The 22,896-nt window shown below is 31.8% G+C and overlaps 1 protein-coding gene and 1 pseudogene across 12 annotated transcripts in view; both read left to right on the top strand.

Moving 5' to 3' along the window:
• LOC145271177 (type-1 angiotensin II receptor-associated protein-like) overlaps positions 1 to 22,896 on the top strand; it is a 194,086-nt gene that overhangs the window by 158,736 nt on the left and 12,454 nt on the right. For 4 of the 12 annotated variants that reach the window (XM_080126713.1, XM_080126715.1, XM_080126708.1 and 1 more), the window contains exon 5: positions 732 to 768. In XM_080126713.1, the coding sequence (XP_079982839.1) occupies positions 732 to 768 (37 nt within the window). Of the gene's footprint in view, positions 1 to 704; positions 769 to 20,566; positions 20,598 to 22,896 lie in introns of all 12 variants that reach the window. The other 8 variants (XM_080126717.1, XM_080126716.1, XM_080126709.1 and 5 more) reach the window with 2 other exon arrangements.
• On the top strand, positions 9,074 to 9,208 carry LOC145271869 (U2 spliceosomal RNA; annotated as a pseudogene).

Genomic DNA, 22,896 nt, shown 5'->3' with positions numbered 1-22,896 from the left:
TCCTTACATATTTTTTTATATCCTTACATATTTTTTTATATCCTTACATACTTTTTTATATCCTTACATATTTTTTTATATCCTTACATATTTTTTTATATCTTTACATATTTTTTTATATCCTTACATATTTTTTTATATCCTTACATACTTTTTTATATCCTTACATATTTTTTTATATCCTTACATATTTTTTATATCCTTACATATTTTTTTATATCCTTACATATTTTTTTATATCCTTACATATTTTTTATATCCTGGCATAGTTTTTTATATCCTGGCATAGTTTTTTATATCCTGGCATATTTTTTTATATCCTTACATATTTTTTTATATCCTGACATATTTTTTTATATCCTTACATATTTTTTTATATCCTTACATATTTTTTTATATCCTTACATATTTTTTTATATCCTTACATATTTTTTTATATCCTTACATATTTTTTTATATCCTTACATATTTTTTTATATCCTTACATATTTTTTTATATCCTTACATAGTTTTCTATATCCTTACATAGTTTTCTATATCCTTAAATAGTTATTATAACCTTACATAGTTTTTATATCCCTACATATAATTGTGTACCTTTTTATACATATTTTATACGCTTATTGTATACCCTTACTATAATTGTTCCACTGTTATTGTATACCCTTACTCATATATTTTTTTTATACCCTTAACTATTCTAGGTCTTGTTCCCAACTCTACTCTTTCAGATGCCAGTCATCTCCACGAATACAGATTCTCATTTGCGTATCCTTTGTCAATGTGGGATCGTCATTCTGAATCGAAAATCAGCATCCAAACTTATGTAAACGAAATCATAAAAATAGCAAAATAAGGAGCTGACAAAAAGCAGTAATGGTGTCGGTGGCGCACATGTAGCGTTTCAATCATTCAGTCTGCACGACATCGTTTTAGGCCAAGATCACAGTGTAGTATCTGTTCTGATGCCACACTTCACCTTTTCTGTCCTCGGTCAACAGAGGAGGAATCCTTCATGACTGAGGCAATTTTAATTTATTTTTTCCTATCCAGAGTGCCCCTTTTTGGAGAGCTGGATTTTCTCCACATTAAAAACTGACCCTGTGTCTAACTCTGCCCTCGTGGGGAGACAAGTAAAAAGGAACATTGTTATACTAATCATACTACATGACTGTTGTGGATTTCTGAGATTTTCCAGGTTATATGCATATATATATATTAGTGTTGGGACGATTAATCGGAAAAATTGGAACATTTGGGGATATCGGAATCAGGAAAAGTGGTGCATATTTTCCGATGCCAAAACAATTCTTTTGATTGCTTTTTTTTTTTTTATTTGATTTTGTTTAAAGCAGAATCTCCCGTTGCTGGTAATAATGATAAAATAATAAATATTTATTGATTTTAAAATACCAGTATAACTTAAATCGATAGATCTTCATCCACAATTGTATTTTAACGTTTAGGAAAATATTTGCATATTTAACACGTGTTTTCGCGGAAATCTGGAAAAATAAAAATTCTATATATATAGATATAGATAGACTAGCTGTATATTCCCGGCGTTGCCAGGTCACAACCTATTTGCTATGACGTCATAGGTGTAGTTATCACTAGACGTTGCATCTCTAAGATGTTATCTAGCACCTTCTCTCCTCTTCTGATGAGAAGCATTAGGCTTCGAAATATATATATATTTTTTCCCCTCGTTGTGCCAATATTTTAATCGTTTTTAAGCGTTAATAAATTTATTTTAGTGTCCCCGTACTTTTGGCACATTCAATAAGTTCCCCATTAGAACTCTTTATTTTCGACATATTATTATTTTGTTTGCTATCGATTTTCTCCTGATGAGATGATAGCCGAAAGAGCTGTTGAGAAACTTCTGCTTATTATTTTCAAAACTGTGTATATATATATATATATATATATATATATATATAGTCTTTGAAGTTTTTAACATTTGAAACTATACAAAAAATTACTTTTTATCATTCGTTAAAAAAAAACATCTAGTCAGTAAGTCATTTAATCACCTGCAATCACTGCATCAACTCTCTCAAATTTACTATAATACCAATTTTTTTTATTTTTCAAGGGATCATCAGTTGTTTACCATGAAACACTGTTTCGGGGATTTAAAAACAAAACCGTGTATTACATCATGGCTCCCCAGCAGTGTTGATCAAACACCACCACCCTTAATCTTAGGAAGAAGACAAATTACAAAAATTTGATCCAATTTCCTATTCTTAATTGCAATTACTAACCTTTTCATAGTATAAAAATGAATTTCTTACCTGTGCGATTCATCAATTTCCACATTTAAAATATATATAATTTAAAATATATATATATATATATATATATGTTTGATTAGTTGCCGCCCACCCCCTTATGTTTCCAAACTACTAAATTAAACCATGGATATTTAATATAAAACCTGTGACTATTATTGCTTGTGTTGTTTGCAGTTTGGGGAATGAACAAATTTCTTTCGAACATACCTAATCACATTCTCCCTTATTTATTTCTTTCTAATTTTAATACCGAATTTTTTATTTTATTTTAATAATTTCATTCTTTGTTGTTTTTATTTCTATTTCAATTTATTGTTCACTTTTTTTTGTTTGTCTCTCTCCCTCTCTACAAAGTATCATCCCTGTGGCTGACCATGGCCAACACCTATAGGTTTTCCCACCAAAAACAAGCTGGGGCCCATAGAACTTAAAATGTGAAAAATGTGAAAGGGGAAATAGAAGAAAAAAGTGAAAAATGTGAAAGGGGGAAAAGAATAAAAAAGTGAAAAATGTGAAAGAGAAAACAAGAAAAAAGTGAAAAATGTGAAAGGGAAAAAGAAGAAAGAGTGAAAAATGTGAAAGGGAAAAAGAAGAAAGAGTGAAAAATGTGAAAGGGGAAATAGAAGAAAAAAGTGAAAAATATGAAAGGGGTAAAAGAATAAAAAAGTGAAAAATGTGAAAGGGAAAAAGAAGAAAGAGTGAAAATGTGAAAGGGAAAAAGAAGAAAGAGTGAAAAATGTGAAAGGGGAAATAGAAGAAAAAAGTGAAAAATGTGAAAGGGGGAAAAGAATAAAAAAGTGAAAAATGTGAAAGAGAAAACAAGAAAAAAGTGAAAAATGTGAAAGGGAAAAAGAAGAAAGAGTGAAAAATGTGAAAGGGAAAAAGAAGAAAGAGTGAAAAATGTGAAAGGGGAAATAGAAGAAAAAAGTGAAAAATATGAAAGGGGTAAAAGAATAAAAAAGTGAAAAATGTGAAAGGGGTAAAAGAATAAAAAAGTGAAAAATGTGAAAGGGAAAAAGAAGAAAGAGTGAAAATGTGAAAGGGAAAAAGAAGAAAGAGTGAAAAATGTGAAAGGGGAAATAGAAGAAAAAAGTGAAAAATGTGAAAGGGGGAAAAGAATAAAAAAGTGAAAAATGTGAAAGAGAAAACAAGAAAAAAGTGAAAAATGTGAAAGGGAAAAAGAAGAAAGAGTGAAAAATGTGAAAGGGAAAAAGAAGAAAGAGTGAAAAATGTGAAAGGGGAAATAGAAGAAAAAAGTGAAAAATATGAAAGGGGTAAAAGAATAAAAAAGTGAAAAATGTGAAAGGGAAAAAGAAGAAAGAGTGAAAATGTGAAAGGGAAAAAGAAGAAAGAGTGAAAAATGTGAAAGGGGAAATAGAAGAAAAAAGTGAAAAATGTGAAAGGGGGAAAAGAATAAAAAAGTGAAAAATGTGAAAGAGAAAACAAGAAAAAAGTGAAAAATGTGAAAGGGAAAAAGAAGAAAGAGTGAAAAATGTGAAAGGGAAAAAGAAGAAAGAGTGAAAAATGTGAAAGGGGAAATAGAAGAAAAAAGTGAAAAATATGAAAGGGGTAAAAGAATAAAAAAGTGAAAAATGTGAAAGGGAAAAAGAAGAAAGAGTGAAAAATGTGAAAGGGGAAATAGAAGAAAAAAGTGAAAAATGTGAAAGGGAAAAAGAAGAAAGAGTGACCATGGCCAACACCTATAGGTTTTCCCACCAAAAACAAGCTGGGGCCCATAGAACTTAAAAATTTTTTTTATTTATTTTTAAAGTCAAATGTTAACAAGACTAACAGCAAATGCATCCTGTGCTGCATCAATGCAGTTAATCCATAGGGATCCTATTTGGTACAAGAGATGCTGATGATGCATTAAATATTACTGTAATACGTGACACGTAAGGAGAGCATAAAAACGCAGATATGTGGGTATTTAGGGACCTAAAGAAGCATACCATAGCTGAGGATAACACAAAGGCTCCCTTTTCATTGGCAATAACTTCCCACAGATCCCCATCTTATAATACTCAGTAATTAGCAAGGAGGCATCAGGTACAGTTTTTCCTCTTTCTTTTTTTTTTTTTTAGTCTACCTGGTCTACCAATCTAGTAGCAAAAAATTCTTAAAATTATTCCAAAATGTTAGACAAAAAAAAAAAAAAAAATGGAAAAAAAAACAAAAAAACTATGTATATAATATGACTATGTATTACAATCTTTCTATATAAAACTATTTTTGAAACGATGTTCCGTACGATCTATTAAATTCTCAATGTACTAGATGTTTCGCTATTAAAATCCGCAGAATTTCTGGTTAAGTAGTTTAAACGATGACCTGGCCAGAGATAAGTTTAGAAGATCCCCATATTATAATACTGAGGCATCAAGTGCAGTTTTTTCTTTTTAATTCTTTAATATGACTCTGATCTCCTAGCCTAGTAGCAAAAAATTCTTAACATTATGCTAAATTGGGTGTGCATAAGTACAAAACAAAATTCTAATGATTTAAAAAAATTTTTTTTCTTTTTTTATTACATTTTCACCCCAAACAAGGCGCATTGCCACTTTTGTGTAGGGGGCTACTATCAGGGGCAGCAACTACTGGGGCACTATGTTGGGATTTGGGCAGCAAGATGTCGGTTCACGTTGCACTTGAACTTCTGCATGTCAGTACAGTTAGGGAAGCAGGAACCTGGAATGGAATTCCAGAGTCTAGCGGTTCTGGGGAAGAAACTACTGGAGTAGAAAGATATTTTACATCTAGGGATCTCTACTGTGTGGGGGTGGGATTTAGCTGCCTGTCGGGTTTGTCGAGGATGTCTACATCGTGGGGGCACAAGTGTCTGCAGTTCGTCTGAGCATTCACCATTAAAATACTTGTAGATTTTAATTCTATACGTGTAGAGACGCTGTTCCACATTAACATACGGCAGTTTGAAGGGGTCCAACATATATTTGAGCTCCTGTAGGAACCGTGGATAATTTAGTTAAAAAAAAAAACCAAAGAAATAAAATCAATATAAAAAAATAGACAAAAATTTGTCTAATTCTGATACACCAAAAGTTCTGATTATTTTTTTTTTTTTTTGCTTTCCGATTCTAATTAATCGTCTCTCTCTCTCTCTCTCTATATATATATATATATATATATATATATATATATAATGACAAAAGTCTATATTCCAAATTTCATGATGTTGACCATCTTACAATTTATTCCTTTCAGTTTGATACTGACAATTCTTGATAGTATCTGTTTCGTAGCACAAAATCAATCACTTAATTATTATATCAATCATTAATAATTAAGTGATTGATTTTGTGCTACAAGCAGTTGCTGTCAAGAATTGTGAGTGTCAACTGAAAGGAATAAATTGTAAGATGGTCAACATCATAAAATTTTGAATATAGACTTTTGTCATTCATTCATTATATTGCTCTGTAATTACATTGAGCTTCGTAAATAAGGCTTGGTATATATAAAAAGGGAATATAAGTGAACAAGTGAAGCATGCATGGTCCCCCGTAAATGCACAGTGAACGAGGCATAAAAATAAAATGACTAAGTTCAGCATCCCCTCTCCTCCATTTAGCCCCCAAAGTTCCCAGGGTACGTCAAATCCTGGTGAAAATTAACAAATAATGCAGTTTTAGACCTTGACATATGTAAATTTGAGTTCTGCACCATGCAAAAAAAAAAAAAAAAAAAAAAAAAAAAAAAAAAAAAAAAATGACTAAGTCCATCATTTGCTCCCCCCCCCCATTTAGCCCCAAAAGTTCTCAAAGCCTTAACATATTTAAAATTTGAGTTCAGCACCATGCAAAACTGTTAAATAGACATACACAGAAAATTTTGGACAAATATGGTAAAATAGTCCCAAAAATGGAGTGTTTTTATTAGCCCTAAAAGAGCCCCTGGGGCACACTCGAGTTATCGCGAAGTATATAGACAGACAAAATTATATAGAAATCAGTTAGTTACAACTTTCCAGAAAGTTTTATAAAAATCCAAGGCGTCAATTTTTTTTTTAATAAGCACAAAAGTGTCAAGTTTAGCCATTTTAACCCGAAAGGCACCCTTAGGGGAGGCAACTGGAGTTTTCTCAGAAAATCCGTTCTGTTGCATTTTTACTCCTGTCATGTTTAATGTTTGTGCAAAATTTCAAAAAATTCCAAGGCGTAGTTATTGAGAAAAGTGTGGACAGACGGACAGACAAGGGTGACAAGGGTCAAGAATTTACAGGTCCACCCTCCTTTTGTCGGGGGACCAATAAAGAATATTTCCGCGGAAATGCACATATTATGTATAGGCATTTGTTCGTGTATATGCATGTGTCATACCGTAATAATTGCTTGTCACGGTAGACTTGGAATGTTGCCTCATTTTTTTGAGCTGCAACCAAAGTGACCACTCGATGTTACATTATTGAATTATCACTCTCGTATTATTGGGATTTCATCCAATTAATTAGGTAGTTTTAGAAATAAATGCGATGAGAAATTAACGCGACAATGACAGGAGAAAAAGTAACGCAAACATTAGTGTTGCAGCACTTTTGTGCCATGAATGTCGGATAGAAAAGATAGAAAAGACGCAGAGAGCAAGATGTGTTATTTTGCAAATGTTGGTAAGAGCAGACGTTCTTGGCCTTCAGTCCAGGATCAAAGTGTAGTATCTGTTCTGATGCTTCACTTTAGTCAATGTAGAAGAAACCCTTCATACTGAGACAATTTCTATTTATTTGGACAGTGCCAGAGTGCCCCCTTTTTGGGGGGAGGTGGTTTCCCTTCACATTAAAAAGCGATCTTGTGTCTAATTTGCTTTCCCACGAAAGCAAATTAGACACAAGATCGCTTTTCAAAGTGTAGTATCTGTTCTTTAGATGTTGCACTTCAATTTCTTGTTTTCTCTCAGTGGATGAGAAATCCTTCACGACTGAGACAGTTTTTATTTTTGTTCCGTTTCTCCATGTTAAAAAAACGACCCTGGTTTCGAACTCTTGTCCCGTGGGGGAGGCACTGTAAATAGGAACTTATCTATGGTTGATGTTTTTTTGTCCAAATAAAAGGTTAAAGTTCTTTTACATAGTGGGGGAGGAAAAATATCTTGTTTGTCCCGATTTCATCTCTTTGCGTCCTATGCATGCTGAGCGTCTGTACTATCAACCGGGAGCCTGCTGGAGCCCGTTTGCTTCTTTGAAAGGCCAGCACAAAAAATAGATTTCTTCAAATGCACGTTGGTCATCAGTTTAATTCTTTTTGCTAGGCAGTCTGTGATTGTTTCTTGTCTGGACGCACCACAGAAGACGTCATTACAAATGGAAAATATTCAAAGGGAGGCAACTTTTAAATTACTTAATAAGCAATAGTTTTTTATACATTTAAAGACAATATGTAAATTATATTTTCTTATAGACTAGCCGGGGGGATACCCGGCGTTGCCCAGGTGTTTTTGGGTGTGTGTGGTCGGGCGGGGTGGGGGGTGTTAATGAACACCTAAGAATAAGCGAAGTAAAAAAACCCAGAAAAACGAACGTTTGAAAAATGGCTTAAATAACCCTGCTTCAATATTAAAATTTTAAAAATCGAAAAAAAAAAAAGACCTCTCACACCACCATTCGAACCCAAAACCTTTAGATAATGAGGCCGTGCTCTAAGCAACTGAGCTAAGATGATGTCCACGAATTAGATTGTTTTTTCAAATATTTAAAGTAAATCAGGTTCCGGCGTCGTATGACGCATGTGTAGAAGCGAACTCGTTATGAGAGGACGGTTTTTGCTGCCCCCCCCCCTGTAGAAAAGTGTTGATTTCAGGGTGAAAAAAATTAACGTTTTTGGCCAATTTTTCGATATTTGTCGGGCGAAGGTTGGAAGTTTAAAATGATACCGATCTGACGAAAATCCGTGACTCGTGTGGAAAGTTTTTGCGAGACATACAAACACACACACACACACACACACATACAAACATACACACACACATACAAACATACACACACACATATACATACATACAAACACATACACACAAACACACACACACACACACATACATACAAACACACACACACACACACATATATACAAACACACACATAACACACACACACGTACATACATACAAACACACACATACAAACAAACAAACACACACAAACAAACAAACACACACATACAAACACACATACATACATACATACATACATACACATTTTCGCTTTTATATAAATAAATAATGCTTTTTTTTTTTTTACAATGGAGTCAAGGCCACTCGAGGATAAGGGTTAATGAATGTAAGGTGGTAGTGTAGTGATCGTTAATGGTAGAATCTGGATTATTTAAGGGGACAGCTCAACAAGAACTTGTTTACATTGGACTTGAAAGCTACCATGTTGTAATCGGCCAGTGGAACACTGTTCCACAGTCGGGCAGTTCTAGGAGGGAAACTTTGTTCATAGAATCAGCATGTAACTTTGAGCACAGAGAGTGGGGGGAAATTGTTGGTAGTGGTTGTACCTAGTCGGGTGGTTTTGGGAGGGGGGGACCATAGACTGGAGCTCAGACGGGCACTTGCCATGAAAATAACGGAAGAGCAGAGACAGGCTCGCAATGCCTCAATAGGGTGCGCCGAGCAGCTTGTGCCCAGCTGTGGTAACAGTACACCATCGTAGATAATACTATTTGGTCATAATAATAATATGACCCTTTATTTCTTAGACTAAAAAAGAAAAGAAAGAAAATCACATCTTTATGTATATAATATGACTATGTATTACAATCATTTACTTGGCCTTTTGGCCAAGATCAAAGTGTAGTATCTGTTCTGCAGATGCGGCACTTCCATTTCTCGTTCTCTTTCAGTGGAGGAGAAATCCTTCACGACTGAGACAATTTTTTATTTTTGTACCTTTTCTCCATGTTAAAAAACGACCCTGGTGTCTTACTCTGCCCCGTGGGGAAGCGTTGTAAATAGGTACAATCGTTTTTTTCTACTATTCCAGTAGATATTTCACTGCCGATGCAATTCTCTATATCTCTAAAAGCCAAGTCGTCCAAGAATGGAGTACTGTTGCCACATCTGGGCAGGGGCTGCCAGAAGCAGCTTATCCTGCCTTGACAGAGCTCAAAATAGACTTCGTAGCCTAGTGGGGGATGCCCTTTTCTCTTCCCAGGAACCTATTTCCCACAGAAGAGGTGTCACGAACCTGTCTCTGCTTTATCATTATCTTCATGGCAAGTGCTCGTCTGAGCTCCAATCTATGCCCCCCCCTCCACCGGCCTGATGTTTACGAAAAACACTCGTCTAGCTGAAAACACTATCAATAATTTTCCCCACTCTTTATCTGTGCCTAAACCTAAACATAGATTTCGGTCCTGGATATAACCTTAAACTATATCCGATGGTGAGGCCCCAGCTTGCGGGCTTTGGGGAGTGTGGAGCCACCCTTTAATTGTCATTGCTCCCAGGTCCACTCTGACCCAGAGTGGCAGTACCTGTTAGGGTCCCAACTATGGGTTAAATAGAAACCGACTTAAAAACACAAATATACTCTATTAAAAAAGTGTTCTTCAAAATCACTGCATTTGGCATTAAATAACATGAAAAGGGGTTGATATGCCGTAAAACAAAAACAAACAAACATAGATTCCATGAACAAAGCTTCTTTCTTAGAACTGCACGCATGTGGAACTCTGTTATCATGTCTTGTATTAGACATCATTTTTCTATATAAACTCTGTTATCATGTCCTGTATTAGACATCATTTTTCTATATAAACTCTGTTATCATGTCTTGTATTAGACATTATTTTTCTATATAAACTCTGTTATCATGTCTTGTATTAGACATCATTTTTCTATATAAACTCTGTTATCATGTCTTGTATTAGACATCATTTTTCTATATAAACTCTGTTATCATGTCTTGTATTAGACATCATTTTTCTATATAAACTCTGTTATCATGTCCTGTATTAGACATCATTTTTCTATATAAACTCTGTTATCATGTCCTGTATTAGACATCATTTTTCTATATAAACTCTGTTATCATGTCCTGTATTAGACATCATTTTTCTATATAAACTCTGTTATCATGTCCTGTATTAGACATCATTTTTCTATATAAACTCTGTTATCATGTCCTGTATTAGACATCATTTTTCTATATAAACTCTGTTATCATGTCTTGTATTAGACATCATTTTTCTATATAAACTCTGTTATCATGTCTTGTATTAGACATCATTTTTCTATATAAACTCTGTTATCATGTCTTGTATTAGACATCATTTTTCTATATAAACTCTGTTAGCATGTCTTGTATTAGACATCATTTTTCTATATAAACTCTGTTATCATGTCCTGTATTAGACATCATTTTTCTATATAAACTCTGTTATCATGTCCTGTATTAGACATCATTTTTCTATATAAACTCTGTTATCATGTCTTGTATTAGACATCATTTTTCTATATAAACTCTGTTATCATGTCTTGTATTAGACATCATTTTTCTATATAAACTCTGTTAGCATGTCTTGTATTAGACATCATTTTTCTATATAAACTCTGTTATCATGTCTTGTATTAGACATCATTTTTCTATATAAACTCTGTTAGCATGTCTTGTATTAGACATCATTTTTCTATATAAACTCTGTTATCATGTCTTGTATTAGACATCATTTTTCTATATAAACTCTGTTATCATGTCCTGTATTAGACATCATTTTTCTATATAAACTCTGTTATCATGTCTTGTATTAGACATCATTTTTCTATATAAACTCTGTTATCATGTCTTGTATTAGACATCATTTTTCTATATAAACTCTGTTATCATGTACTGTATTAGACATCATTTTTCTATATAAACTCTGTTATCATGTCTTGTATTAGACATCATTTTTCTATATAAACTCTGTTATCATGTCTTGTATTAGACATCATTTTTCTATATAAACTAGCCTGGGTGCCCGGCGTTGCCCAGATGTTTAGTGGTGTGTGCTGAGCAAAAAAAAAAAAAAAGTGGTAGTAGGCAGGCAGGCTCGAACCTATACTGCTAAGGAGGAAAAGAACGTGAAAAAAAAAAAACCTCCCAAAAAAACATGATGTCTTTGCTGTTGCATCCATCGCAAAACCGGAAGCGTCGAACATTAAAATTAAGGCTAGTCAATCGAAAAGAGTGGATGACTTGTGAAAATATCTGAAAAAAAAAAAAAAAAGCGACCCCTCCTTGTAGAAAACTTTTGAGGGTGAAGGAATAAATGTTTTTGGCGAAATTTTCAATATTTGTCGTCCGAAAGTTTGTGGTTTAAAATGATACCAGTTTCGTCACATTCAGATATGTCTATCCAAATTTTTTAGCAGACATACAAATACACAGACATTTGGGATTTATATTATAGACTAGTGGGAATGCCCAGCGTTGCTCTGGTGTTTGGAGGTGTGTTGAGAAAAAAAAAAAAAAAAAAAAAGTGGTAGTAGGCAGGCAGGCTTGAACCTGAAGCCCTGATGCGAAGGCAGAAAAAGAGAATTTGACCTCTAACTGCTCAGCCACGACGGGACAGAGAGTGAAAAGTGTTCTAATTTAGCGATTAAAAAGTTGACATGGTGAAAGTGAAGGAGTTAATGCGGGCGAAGAAATGAAATCACGCATTTAAGTTTGGCTGTAAGCCAGTTCAGCTTTCAGCTTTCTGCCATTGTGAGGGGGGCGGGGAGCTCTGGCAGTGTCTTAATGAAGTCTGATATGAAGGGCATTCCTCACGATGATCAAAACGGATTGCCTTCAACACGTGCTGGTCACGAAGGCCAGTGAATCGATTTAAAAAAAAAATTTTTTTGGATCTGTCTCGCTTTTATATGAAAGCAAACACGTAAGAGTAAGAAATAGCACGAAAATAACGCGTTAAAAGTCACTTAAATAAAAGATAGAGACTCCTTTTGTAAATCGGAGATATTATAATCTAGGGAGTATATAAAAAATTGTAAGAAATAGTGACCCCCCCCCCCTTGAGCCCCCCCCTCCCCCTTGATCTCGCCCCCCACGCAGCCGAAAAAAAGCCTTTGCTGGACATACAAAAAAAAAGTGCACACACTAACACATGTTTTCGCTTTTATATTATAGACTAGCGGGGGGTACCCAGCATTGCCCGGGTGTTTTTTGGTGTGTGTGGTCGGGCGGGGGTGATGGGTGTTAATGAAAACCTAAGAATAAGCGAAGTAAAAAAAAAACACGTGAAAAATGGCTTAAATAACCCTGTTTCAATATTAAAATTAAAAAAAAAAAAAAAAAAAAAAAAAAAGAAGACATCTCACACCACAATTCGAACCCAAAACGTTTAGATAATGAGGCCGCGATCTAAGCAACTGAGCTGCGATGACGTCACCGAAATTGTGTCGCTTTTTCAAATATCTAAAGTAAATCAGGTTACGACGTCGTATGACGCATGCGTAGAAGCGAATTCGTCATGAGAGGAGGGTTTTTGCTGACCCCCCCCGTAGAAAAGTGCTGATTTTAGGGTGAAAAAATTAACGTTTGTGGCCAATTTTTCGATATTTGTCGGGCGAAGGTTGGAAGTTTAAAATGACACCGATCTGGAGAAAATCCGTGACCCGTTTGGAAAGTTTTTACACACACACACACACACACACACATACATACAAACACACATTTTCACTTTTATATATATAGACGTATGTATTTTTATTCAAGGTTTAGATGAGATCTTTTTCCTCTGATATTGTTCTGTTTGATGAAGATGTGTAATTTTGACTGAAATATATTTGATTTATTTTCCATTTTCGGAAAAACGAAACAATAAATTTTCAGCATCGAAATTGGTTTTTAAATGTTTCCATACTTCATTGTCTTTAAAATGTAGAAATATTAATCTCGTAACTAATACACATGTCAGCAGGAACTACAATTGGAAAATACATTAATACCATATCTATTTACAAGAGAACTTGTGCCATCAATTGCCAGCATTCACAGTTACCTAACGATAATGAAGAAACGAAAAAAAAAAAGTAATTCACTAAGGGAGGTCAAATTTCAACTGAAATGTATCATATTTGAATTATTTTCCATTTTTGAAAACTATAAATAAATTTTCAGTATTGTACTTACTTGACTCTTAAATGTTTCTAATGTTATATATATATATATATATATAATATAAAGCTGAAAGTGTGTGTCTGGTCACGAATAGGCTCCTATATGGTTGACTATTTTAAAAAACTGATTACATATAACGATAGAAGATGTATCGAGACAGGAATGGGTATGTTTGATCTGGCAGAACAGTGGTTCATTAAAATTGTGGGGTCTGCGTTCGCGCCTGGTCCACAAAGTATGGAAATAAAAAAATTTAAAAATTAAAAAAAAAAAAAAAAAAAAAAGTTTACAAGTGTTTTTTATATAGATGTACATAATAATACTTTGATAAGTATGTTTTAACTTAAATAGGGATGATATAATAAAATTATGGGGTCTGCGTTTGCGCCTGGCCTCCATAGAATGGAAATAGGCACAAACTTTAATAAAGACTTTTCATATCTATCTGTGTAAGTATACTTTGATAATTGTTTCAGTTTGAAGAAATATGGTATAATAAAATTATGGGATGTTCGTTCGTGCCTGACCTCCATAGAATGGAAATATGTCACAAAGTTTAACAAAGTTTTTTAATATAGATCCACAGAATATTGTGATAAGTGTTTCAGTGTGAACAGGTATGATCTAATTAATTATGGGGTTTATCTATTTTATTTTTACTTTCATCATATTTTGTTTTGGTTTTGATACCCCCAAATTCGAAGCTATCTCATTACAACCCTTCCTTTTCATAACCTATCATACTTTCATAAATCAGAGTCCATTTTCTGTAGGCTGTTTTTTTAACCCAGTCAACGACGGGTACTTTTGCTAGTATATATATATATATATATTTATTTATTTATTTATTTATTTATTTATTTATTCCAGGTAGAAAGATATCCAAAAATTAAGAATAATTGAATTTCAACAAGGATCGTTGATAGTGCTCAATGAAAGAGCAAATTATATATTTTATTCTTTATGTAAATACAGTCATATCTTGCTACGATGTGCAGACCGTTTCAATCATATTTGATTTCCTCAGGCAAGAAGAATTAAAATACAAAAATGAAAAAGGTTCAAGACTATTTTCAAATTTTGAGGAGAGAAAATATGCCATACATATATTGAACATTTATATACATATATACAGTTTATGATAGTTGTAAAAAAAACAAAACAAAATTATATAAACAAATTTTTTTTTTTTTTACAACTATCATAAACTGTATATATGTATATAAATGTTCAATTTACAAAAAGACTCCCCCATGTTGGTGTATATATATATATATATATATATATATATATATATATATATATAAAGAGTAATAAAAATTGAACATGCCAATGAATAATAGACACTTTCACGGCTCCACTTCAAATTAACTACGAAAATGCCATTTTTACATCTCCAACACATTTGAAAATAATTTCTAACTAGGACGCTTCACAGAACGTCTGAAACGCGTAAAAACGATTTCAATGATTTAAAAACATTATTACAATGATCCAAACATCATTCTCAATGAAAAACCAAGACACGGAATAATAAAATAATGTTAAAAAATACACATTGTTGGTGACTACCCCCTTATTTAAATATATATATATATATATATATAGCCCTAAACAGTCGACTCTCTCGTCATTGACCATCCCTCTTGAGAAAGCCGCATAAGATAGGTGAAATGTTGAGCTTCCAGTGTTGTATTTATCTAATAAAAGACAATATACTTTACGCACTTTCCTCTCTTTCTCAGTCCATCTTCTAACAGTAGGTCTCTCTGCCTCCATTTTAAATTTCATATCCTCGGATTTTATCCATTTTAATAATCATATATAACGTGTGTGATTATAAATCATATATTGTTGCATTTGAAACTCCAGGTTGTTAATGAACATATATATATTATAGCATTTGGTGTCTCATGCTTTTGTCGTCCTTGTGCCAGACTATATTTGTTTTAATATTAAAATGCGATTCTAAACTAATATTGAAAAAAGATTATTTTTAAACTAATATTGAAAAACGATTACTTTTAACTAATATTGAAAAACGATTACTTTTAACTAATATTGAAAAATGATTATTTTTAACTAATATTGAAAAATGATTATTTTTAACTAATATTGAGAAAATATTATTTTTTTAACTAATATTGAGAAAATATTATTTTTTAACTAATATTGAAAGAATATTATTTTTTAACTAATATTGAAAGAATATTATTTTTTAACTAATATTGAAAGAATATTATTTTTTAACTAATATTGAAAGAATATTATTTTTTAACTAATATTGAAAGAATATTATTTTTTAACTAATATTGAAAGAATATTATTTTTTAACTAATATTGAAAGAATATTATTTTTTAACTAATATTGAAAGAATATTATTTTTTAACTAATATTGAAAGAATATTATTTTTTAACTAATATTGAAAGAATATTATTTTTTAACTAATATTGAAAGAATATTATTTTTTAACTAATATTGAAAGAATATTATTTTTTAACTAATATTGAAAAAATATTATTTTTTAACTAATATTGAAAGAATATTATTTTTTAACTAATATTGAAAGAATATTATTTTTTAACTAATATTGAAAGAATATTATTTTTTTAACTAATATTGAAAGAATATTATTTTTTTAACTAATATTGAAAGAATATTATTTTTTTAACTAATATTGAAAGAATATAATTTTTGGTAAATTTTCAGATTAGGTCCACCTCCACAATTTTCTTTTAAATGACAACTTTTATAAGTTTTCGACTATGCTGAATACGAAAATCGCAATGAAATTTTGCAAAAATAAGTAGTTATAGTGATATAAAATGTTATATTATGCATCGTATTCTTTGGCGGCCATCTTTTTTACGCGTGTGCAGTGTCAGTCATAGATGACTAGATTTGTTTATGGCGCGCGCACGCGCGTAAAAAAGATGTCCGCCGAAGTATACAATGCATAATACAACATTTTATATCACGATAACTACTTATTTCTAAAAATTTTCAATGCGATTTTCGTATTCAGCATAGTCGAAAACCTATAAAAGTTGTCATTTAAAAGAAAATTGTGGAGGTGGACCTAATCTAAAAAATACCTAATTTTTTAAAAAACTGATATTGAAATATTCTTTTTAACTAATATTAAAATAAAAAATCTATTTGTTTTACAATGTAAACATAAAAATCCGATAGCAAAAAAGAAAAAAGAAAAGTTATTTCCATTAACACTTAAAGCGCCAACGCCCATCCATAGAAATTGACTCAGAAATAATAAGCACACGAAATTATGACGTTGCTGTTTTTGTGTAAAACGATGACGTTTTACACACAGCGTTAGCGTTGGTGGTGTCTATTGAAATATGATTCTTTTAAAACTAATATTAAAATACGGCCCCCTTTTTTTTTTTTTTAGCGATAATGTAAATATATATATTTTTTTTTAATGAGAATCAAAATATGGTCCTCCTTAGTTTTCCCAAAAATTATTTACATCACGAACACGGTTAATAATATTCGTACATTTACCCACTTTTCTCGTGACCATTTCTATCATGATTGTGCTGAAGATTTTGTGGCGCTTTTGCAAGCATCGGCATTGGTTCAAGGGAGATAACTCTATTTTACCAACAGATTCGTTAAGTTTTTCATGCGAGAACTTAAGACGCTATTAAACAAAGTATGCAAAATGCGACGATATTGTTATTTTTATTAAACAAAACGTTCAATTAATTACAAAAAAAAAAACAAAACAAAAAAAAACCCCAACAACTTTACATTACAAAAACTGCCCTGGAAAAGTAACTTCTGATTAATTTAAGAAAAAAAAATGGTTTGTTTTTCAACTACTTTAATGTAATAACAATGTTATAAATTTTGTTACATTAGAAAAAAGTTGTTGCGTTTTTAAATAAATATTACGTTTCTGCTAAGATGATCGTTGCGTTTTTAAATATTTGCATCTTTTTTTTTTTCATGCAAACGAACTTGCCCTTTTTTTTTGGAATAACATATTTTAAAACTGGCAAACATTAAGCAATAGGTACGAGCTAAAATAAACGAATAAAAATGGGGGACATAGTTTTGAAAGCCGATTTATCATAATTTTTTGTAGGTTTCCGACTACGTTCTAATTGTATTTGAAAGATTAGAGACTAAACTTAATTTCTAAAAGAAAAAAAAAAAAAAATTTGTACACGTTAAAAAAAAAAAAAAGTTATGAAAAATATTTTCATGGCGAACTACCCAGTTCAGCTAAATTTTTGAAGTTAAATAAATTCATTGTAAAAAAAAAAAAAAAAAAAATCCTTTTAAAAATAAATATTAGTTTTCTGTGTCTATTTCAAAGATAATTAGTAAAGTAAAGTCTTAAGATATTGAATTAAATAAAAGAACACCTTGTTTGTACAAAAAATAGCTAAATTAGCCTCCAAACTGAGTGATTTTGCCGTTGTCAAAAACGCAAGAAACCGTAGTTTTGTAAACACAGAATATACGGAGGCCCAAAATCTAAGACAGTCGAAAAGCTGTCTGAGAATGAAGTTATGTAATTAAAAGGAGGGAGGGGGGTTTCTTTTCTTTTTTTTCTCACCAGACGTGCATCCGTACATTTCTATTGTAAACGTTTGTATAATTTTCTCTATTTTTAAATTTGTTTTTCTATGCTCGTGCTTTTAAACTAATTTTTTTTTTAAATTATTGGCCAATAAAATAAAAAAATTATATTACGCCAAGAGTTTCCCATTTTTTTCAAGCAAGGAAAATATTAAAATCTTACATATAAAAATTATGCGAAACCTGTAACTTAAAAAAAAAAAAAAATTTTTTTTGCTATTATAATTTTTTTGTGTGAAAATATTAAATAAACAATGCTTAATTCAATGATAATATCGGTAGTTCAAGAAATTCATTTTTCTTCGAGTTATATAGAATTCATTAATGCATACTTTAGGGACTTTTATCGTAATGTTCCTGTAAAAATTGAATATTTTTTTAATTATATTTTAGGATGCTTTATTTTCATAAAAAAAAGCAAAAATAAATTCCTTTAATTTTTTTATTTATTTATTTTTTTTATTACTGAAAACCTTTACAAGGTATTTTAAAGGTATTTTTTGTTTAAACAAAATAATACATTTCCACTAAGATTTAAATAAACATAATGAGTTCATTATATTCCGCAATCATTATTTGATAAATACTGAAAATTTCATTAAAATTGGTTTATTTCCTGATTTTTTTGGGTGCTTTTTAAGTAAAGGGAGGGGTCAAAATGTTTATACATTTTGTGCATCGGCATTCATTTTGCACGTACCTATTAAGCAGAAGTGAATTTTCCAGGGTATTCATCGTCAAGCCTAAAATATCAATTGACATGATATTGTTAACAAACATAGACGGGACTTGATCAATGCTATATATATATATATATATATATATATATATATATATATATATATATATATATATATATATATATATCCTTGAAGTTAAGTTGTTTTTTTTTTTTTTTTTTTTTTTTTTTTTTCATAAAAGCATAGTCGGAAAAATAACAATTCCTCTGCAATTAATGTCGCGTTTTCCTTTATTTTTTGTAATTTTAAAACTTTATTACATTAAATAAAGTAGTTGAAAGACAAATAATTTTTCTTACAATTAAACAGAAATGACGTGTGCTTCTTTTACAATGGACATTGGTACGAAAAACTGGTCGAAAAACAATCATAATAACAAACAAATGTTATTAAATGCAAGATAAGTTACTCTTTTACCTAGCTGACAAGTTTTAGTGTTTTTATTTACATTTAAACGTTTATTTGACTTGAAAAACAAATAGTGCCAAGCGTTAGGTAAGAACAAGAAAAAAAAAATGGCCGCGATTTGACGCCTAAATATTTGAAATATTGATAATGACTTAAAATAATGTGAGAAACTCGTCCAATAAATTGTACTGGAACATATATTGGGTGAGTTTCTAACAGTATTTTTTTTTTTTGAAGTAATTATCGAGATTACAAATATTTAGGTTTCAAGTAGCGGCCATTTTTCCTGTTCTCACGTAACGCTCAACACTATTTGTTTGCAAGTAAACATTTTAAAGTGAGTAAAACCACGAAAAACTTATCCAGCTAAGTAGAAAAGTAACTTATCTTTGCCTTTGTTGTATTTAAAAAAAAATTTTTTTTTACCACTTTTTCGTACCAATGTGTATTGTAAAACAAACCCAGTGACTTTTCTACAACATTTTTTTTTTGGTAATATTTTTGTGGGCACTTCTGCATGTCAGTGACATGAGGCGAATATGTGTATTCTAGTTTAAAAAACCGTCGACAGATGTCGCTTATCAGTCAGAGAACAGGGTTCGATAACTCTTCTTTTTCTAAAAATGCGTGGAAACTAAAATTATATTTTTATGTATTTTTATACAATCTTTCTGTACAACCCCCCCCAACTTAAACCTCTATAAATGTTTCATGTTTTTTAAATTATATTTTGCTACATTTTTATACAACATTACCATAAAAAAAAATAATAATTCTTAAAACAATCTATAAATGTTTTGTGTTTTTATCATATTTATTTTGTTTTCAGTTATGAATAACTTATTAAAAAAAAAAAATTATATTCATTAAAATTATATTTTGATAGATTTTTTTATTCAATAAATGTTTTCATATAATTTTTTGTTATTTATTTTGTTAATATATATTTTTGCGTTATCGTAAACACTTGCTTATATTTGAGGAGGTTCACATAATTGCCGCCAGACGTCAGTTCTCTTTCGAAAGACAGGGATCGGTCACTCATCTCCGCTGCTAATATGTCACTGACATGCAGAAGTGCCTTTTGTGTAATTATTCAAACGTTTTGTTTAGTAAAAATGACGATATCGTCGCATTTTATGTTTTGCTTAATAGCGTCCCAAATTCTCATTTAGATCTGTTAGTAAAATAGTTATCTCCCTTGAACCAATGGCGACGATTGCAAAAGCGCCGATTTGGTATGTGTATATTTGTAAGAACATTCTGGAATGTCCAAATTTTTATATCTTGTTTTTAAATATCTCATCACTAAAAAAAAAAAAAAACAAACAAAAAAACTTTTTTTTTTTTTTTGTCTAATCGTACTATTCAACTGTTTATTTTCAGGCTATCTCAGTGAATACCGTTTTGCCCTGGGGTATCCTTTACATAAAGTCATTCTCTATAACTACATTTTGTTTGAGTGTCTGCCTCATTTACTATGGAAAGGCTATATTTTGTGCAGTACTATACTCATTTACTATGGAAAGGCTATATTTTGTGCACAAAATATAATTTCTCCATAGTGCGTGTGTGTGTGTGTGTGTGTGTTAAGCTTGTAGTGGTACTCAGGTTTGATTAGATCCTTTTTCCACTACAAATAAATAATTAAAAAAAAAAAAAAAAAAATCAAACATGTGAAATAAAATAAAAAGAAGTAAAAAAAAAAAAAAAAAAAATGAATCATTTTTCAGTGTCCAAAAAAGTGTGTATGGGTAGAGAGTTCTTATAAATGTGAAAGTTATTTAGACTGTTCGTTGTATTGAAAGAAAAAAAAGCAGAGAATGTCCTTTGTTTTCTTAATGAAAAAACAGGCTTACTTTTTTGGATACGAGAAAGAAAGAGGAAAGCAAATGTTCTTGTGCGCGGCTGAATATCTGCATTCTGTGTGTGTGTGTGTGTGCGTGTGAATAAGTGTAGCGATGACGACGACGTTGGTAAGAGAAAAGAGAGGTAGGAAGTACATGTTTGTGTGCACGGCTGAATGTCTGCATTATTCTCTCTGTGCGTGCGTACGTGCGAATAGGTGGGTTTCGTCATGCCAGTGAGGAAGTTGCAACAAAGACGTTGACAAGAGCAAAGAGTGAGTGAGATTAAGATGAGTTTGTTCATCGTTTATATATTTTTCGATAGGCTCCCAGGCGAGTTGGGAAAAAAGTTTTGAAAAATAAGTCTTTCTTTGAGCGTTGATTGGTTAAAACGTGTCACGTCTTTGTCACGTGGTATGCTTTCAAGTACATCTGCTGAAGAAAACACATTTTAAGTTTTCTTCCCCGCAGAATTTGCGTGGGCATGTTTTTTAAAAAATCTTTGCGCCTCTGAACTTTATTAACTTCGTTTTGTGCGCATAATTGGGGTTTTATTTATTTATTTTTAAACAAGAAATGAATGCATTTTTTTAAGTGTGTTTAACCACACAAGCTACATTCTTTATTTCGTTAGTATGGATCGGGATAGGCAGAACGTGGCGGATTTTGAGGAGTAAATTTTGACCACAAAACCTGCTATGTTACTGGTAGCCATAGTTTTAGAATCAAAAAATTTTTTTTTATAGAAATCGCTCTAAGCAAGACATGAAGCCAGTTGATGTAGGGAGCTAAAAAAAAAAAATAGTACTTCAAGGTCAAAATATTGGCAACGATAAGTGTTAGATGGAATAAATTCTGATCCAGAAAACAGCAATTATTTCCTCTTTGTCAGAAACTTGCCAAGACATGAAGCCACTTGATGTAACTAGCTAAAAAAATAGTACTTCAAGGTAAAAAAACTTGCCAACGATAAGTGTTTGATGGAATAGATTCTGATCCAAAAAACAGCAATTCTTTCCTCTATGTCAGAAACATTACTCATGGAATGTGAGAACTAAAGGACAAAAATAAGGGAACAAGACTTTGGCGGCTGACGAATGTAAACCCAAGATCCACCTTCTACTCTCTAACCAGAGATATTATCAATTCTCTGTCCCCCCCCTCTTCATTTGACCGAACATTTATCGCCTGCATCGTCTAACATTCACATGAACCACTGTAAACCTGCATCCCTATGCATGTTTACAGTGGTGGTTGTTTGCATCCGTTTACCCAATTCTTATGAGAACCAGGTACATATAAAATGGACACTTGAAAGTTGCCAACATCAACTCCGGAAGAGTATCACTTACAATTGAATTTTACCAAGCACTTTTTTTTTTTTTTTTTTACAAGGAAGTCACCACTTATGAAGGCCCAGAGGCCACTCGGGGATAAGGGTTATAGCGTGTACAGTAATCAATGGGATAATATCGTAGTAATTGTTAGTAATGGAGATTTGATAAAGTGTCTTACATAAGGGGGCGGTTCATTCAGGAACTTGTTTATGTTAGACTTGAAGACATCCAAGTTGTAGTCAGGTGGGAAACAGGCAGACGGAAGAGAGTTCCACAGGCGTGCCCTTCTAAGAAAAAGCTTTGTTCATGGAAGCTACGTTTCGATTAAGGCACAGATAAAGAGTGGGGAAAATTACTGACAGTGGTTTCAGCTAGACGGGTGTTTTTCGTGAAAGATTGGCGAAGGGGGACCAGAGATTGGAGCTCAGACGAGCACTTGCCAGGGAAATAACGATAAAACAAAGACAGGCTCACAATGCCCCTTCTGTGGGAGAGAGGTTGCAGGGAAGAGAAAAGGTCATCCCCCACAAGC

This window comes from Euprymna scolopes, chromosome 46, assembly GCF_053919585.1.
Source record: "Euprymna scolopes isolate OS-2025 chromosome 46, ASM5391958v1, whole genome shotgun sequence".
NCBI lineage: Eukaryota > Metazoa > Mollusca > Cephalopoda > Sepiida > Sepiolidae > Euprymna > Euprymna scolopes.
The sequence above is the reverse complement of the archived record's forward strand: the minus strand, read 5'-3'. Positions and strand labels throughout refer to the sequence as shown.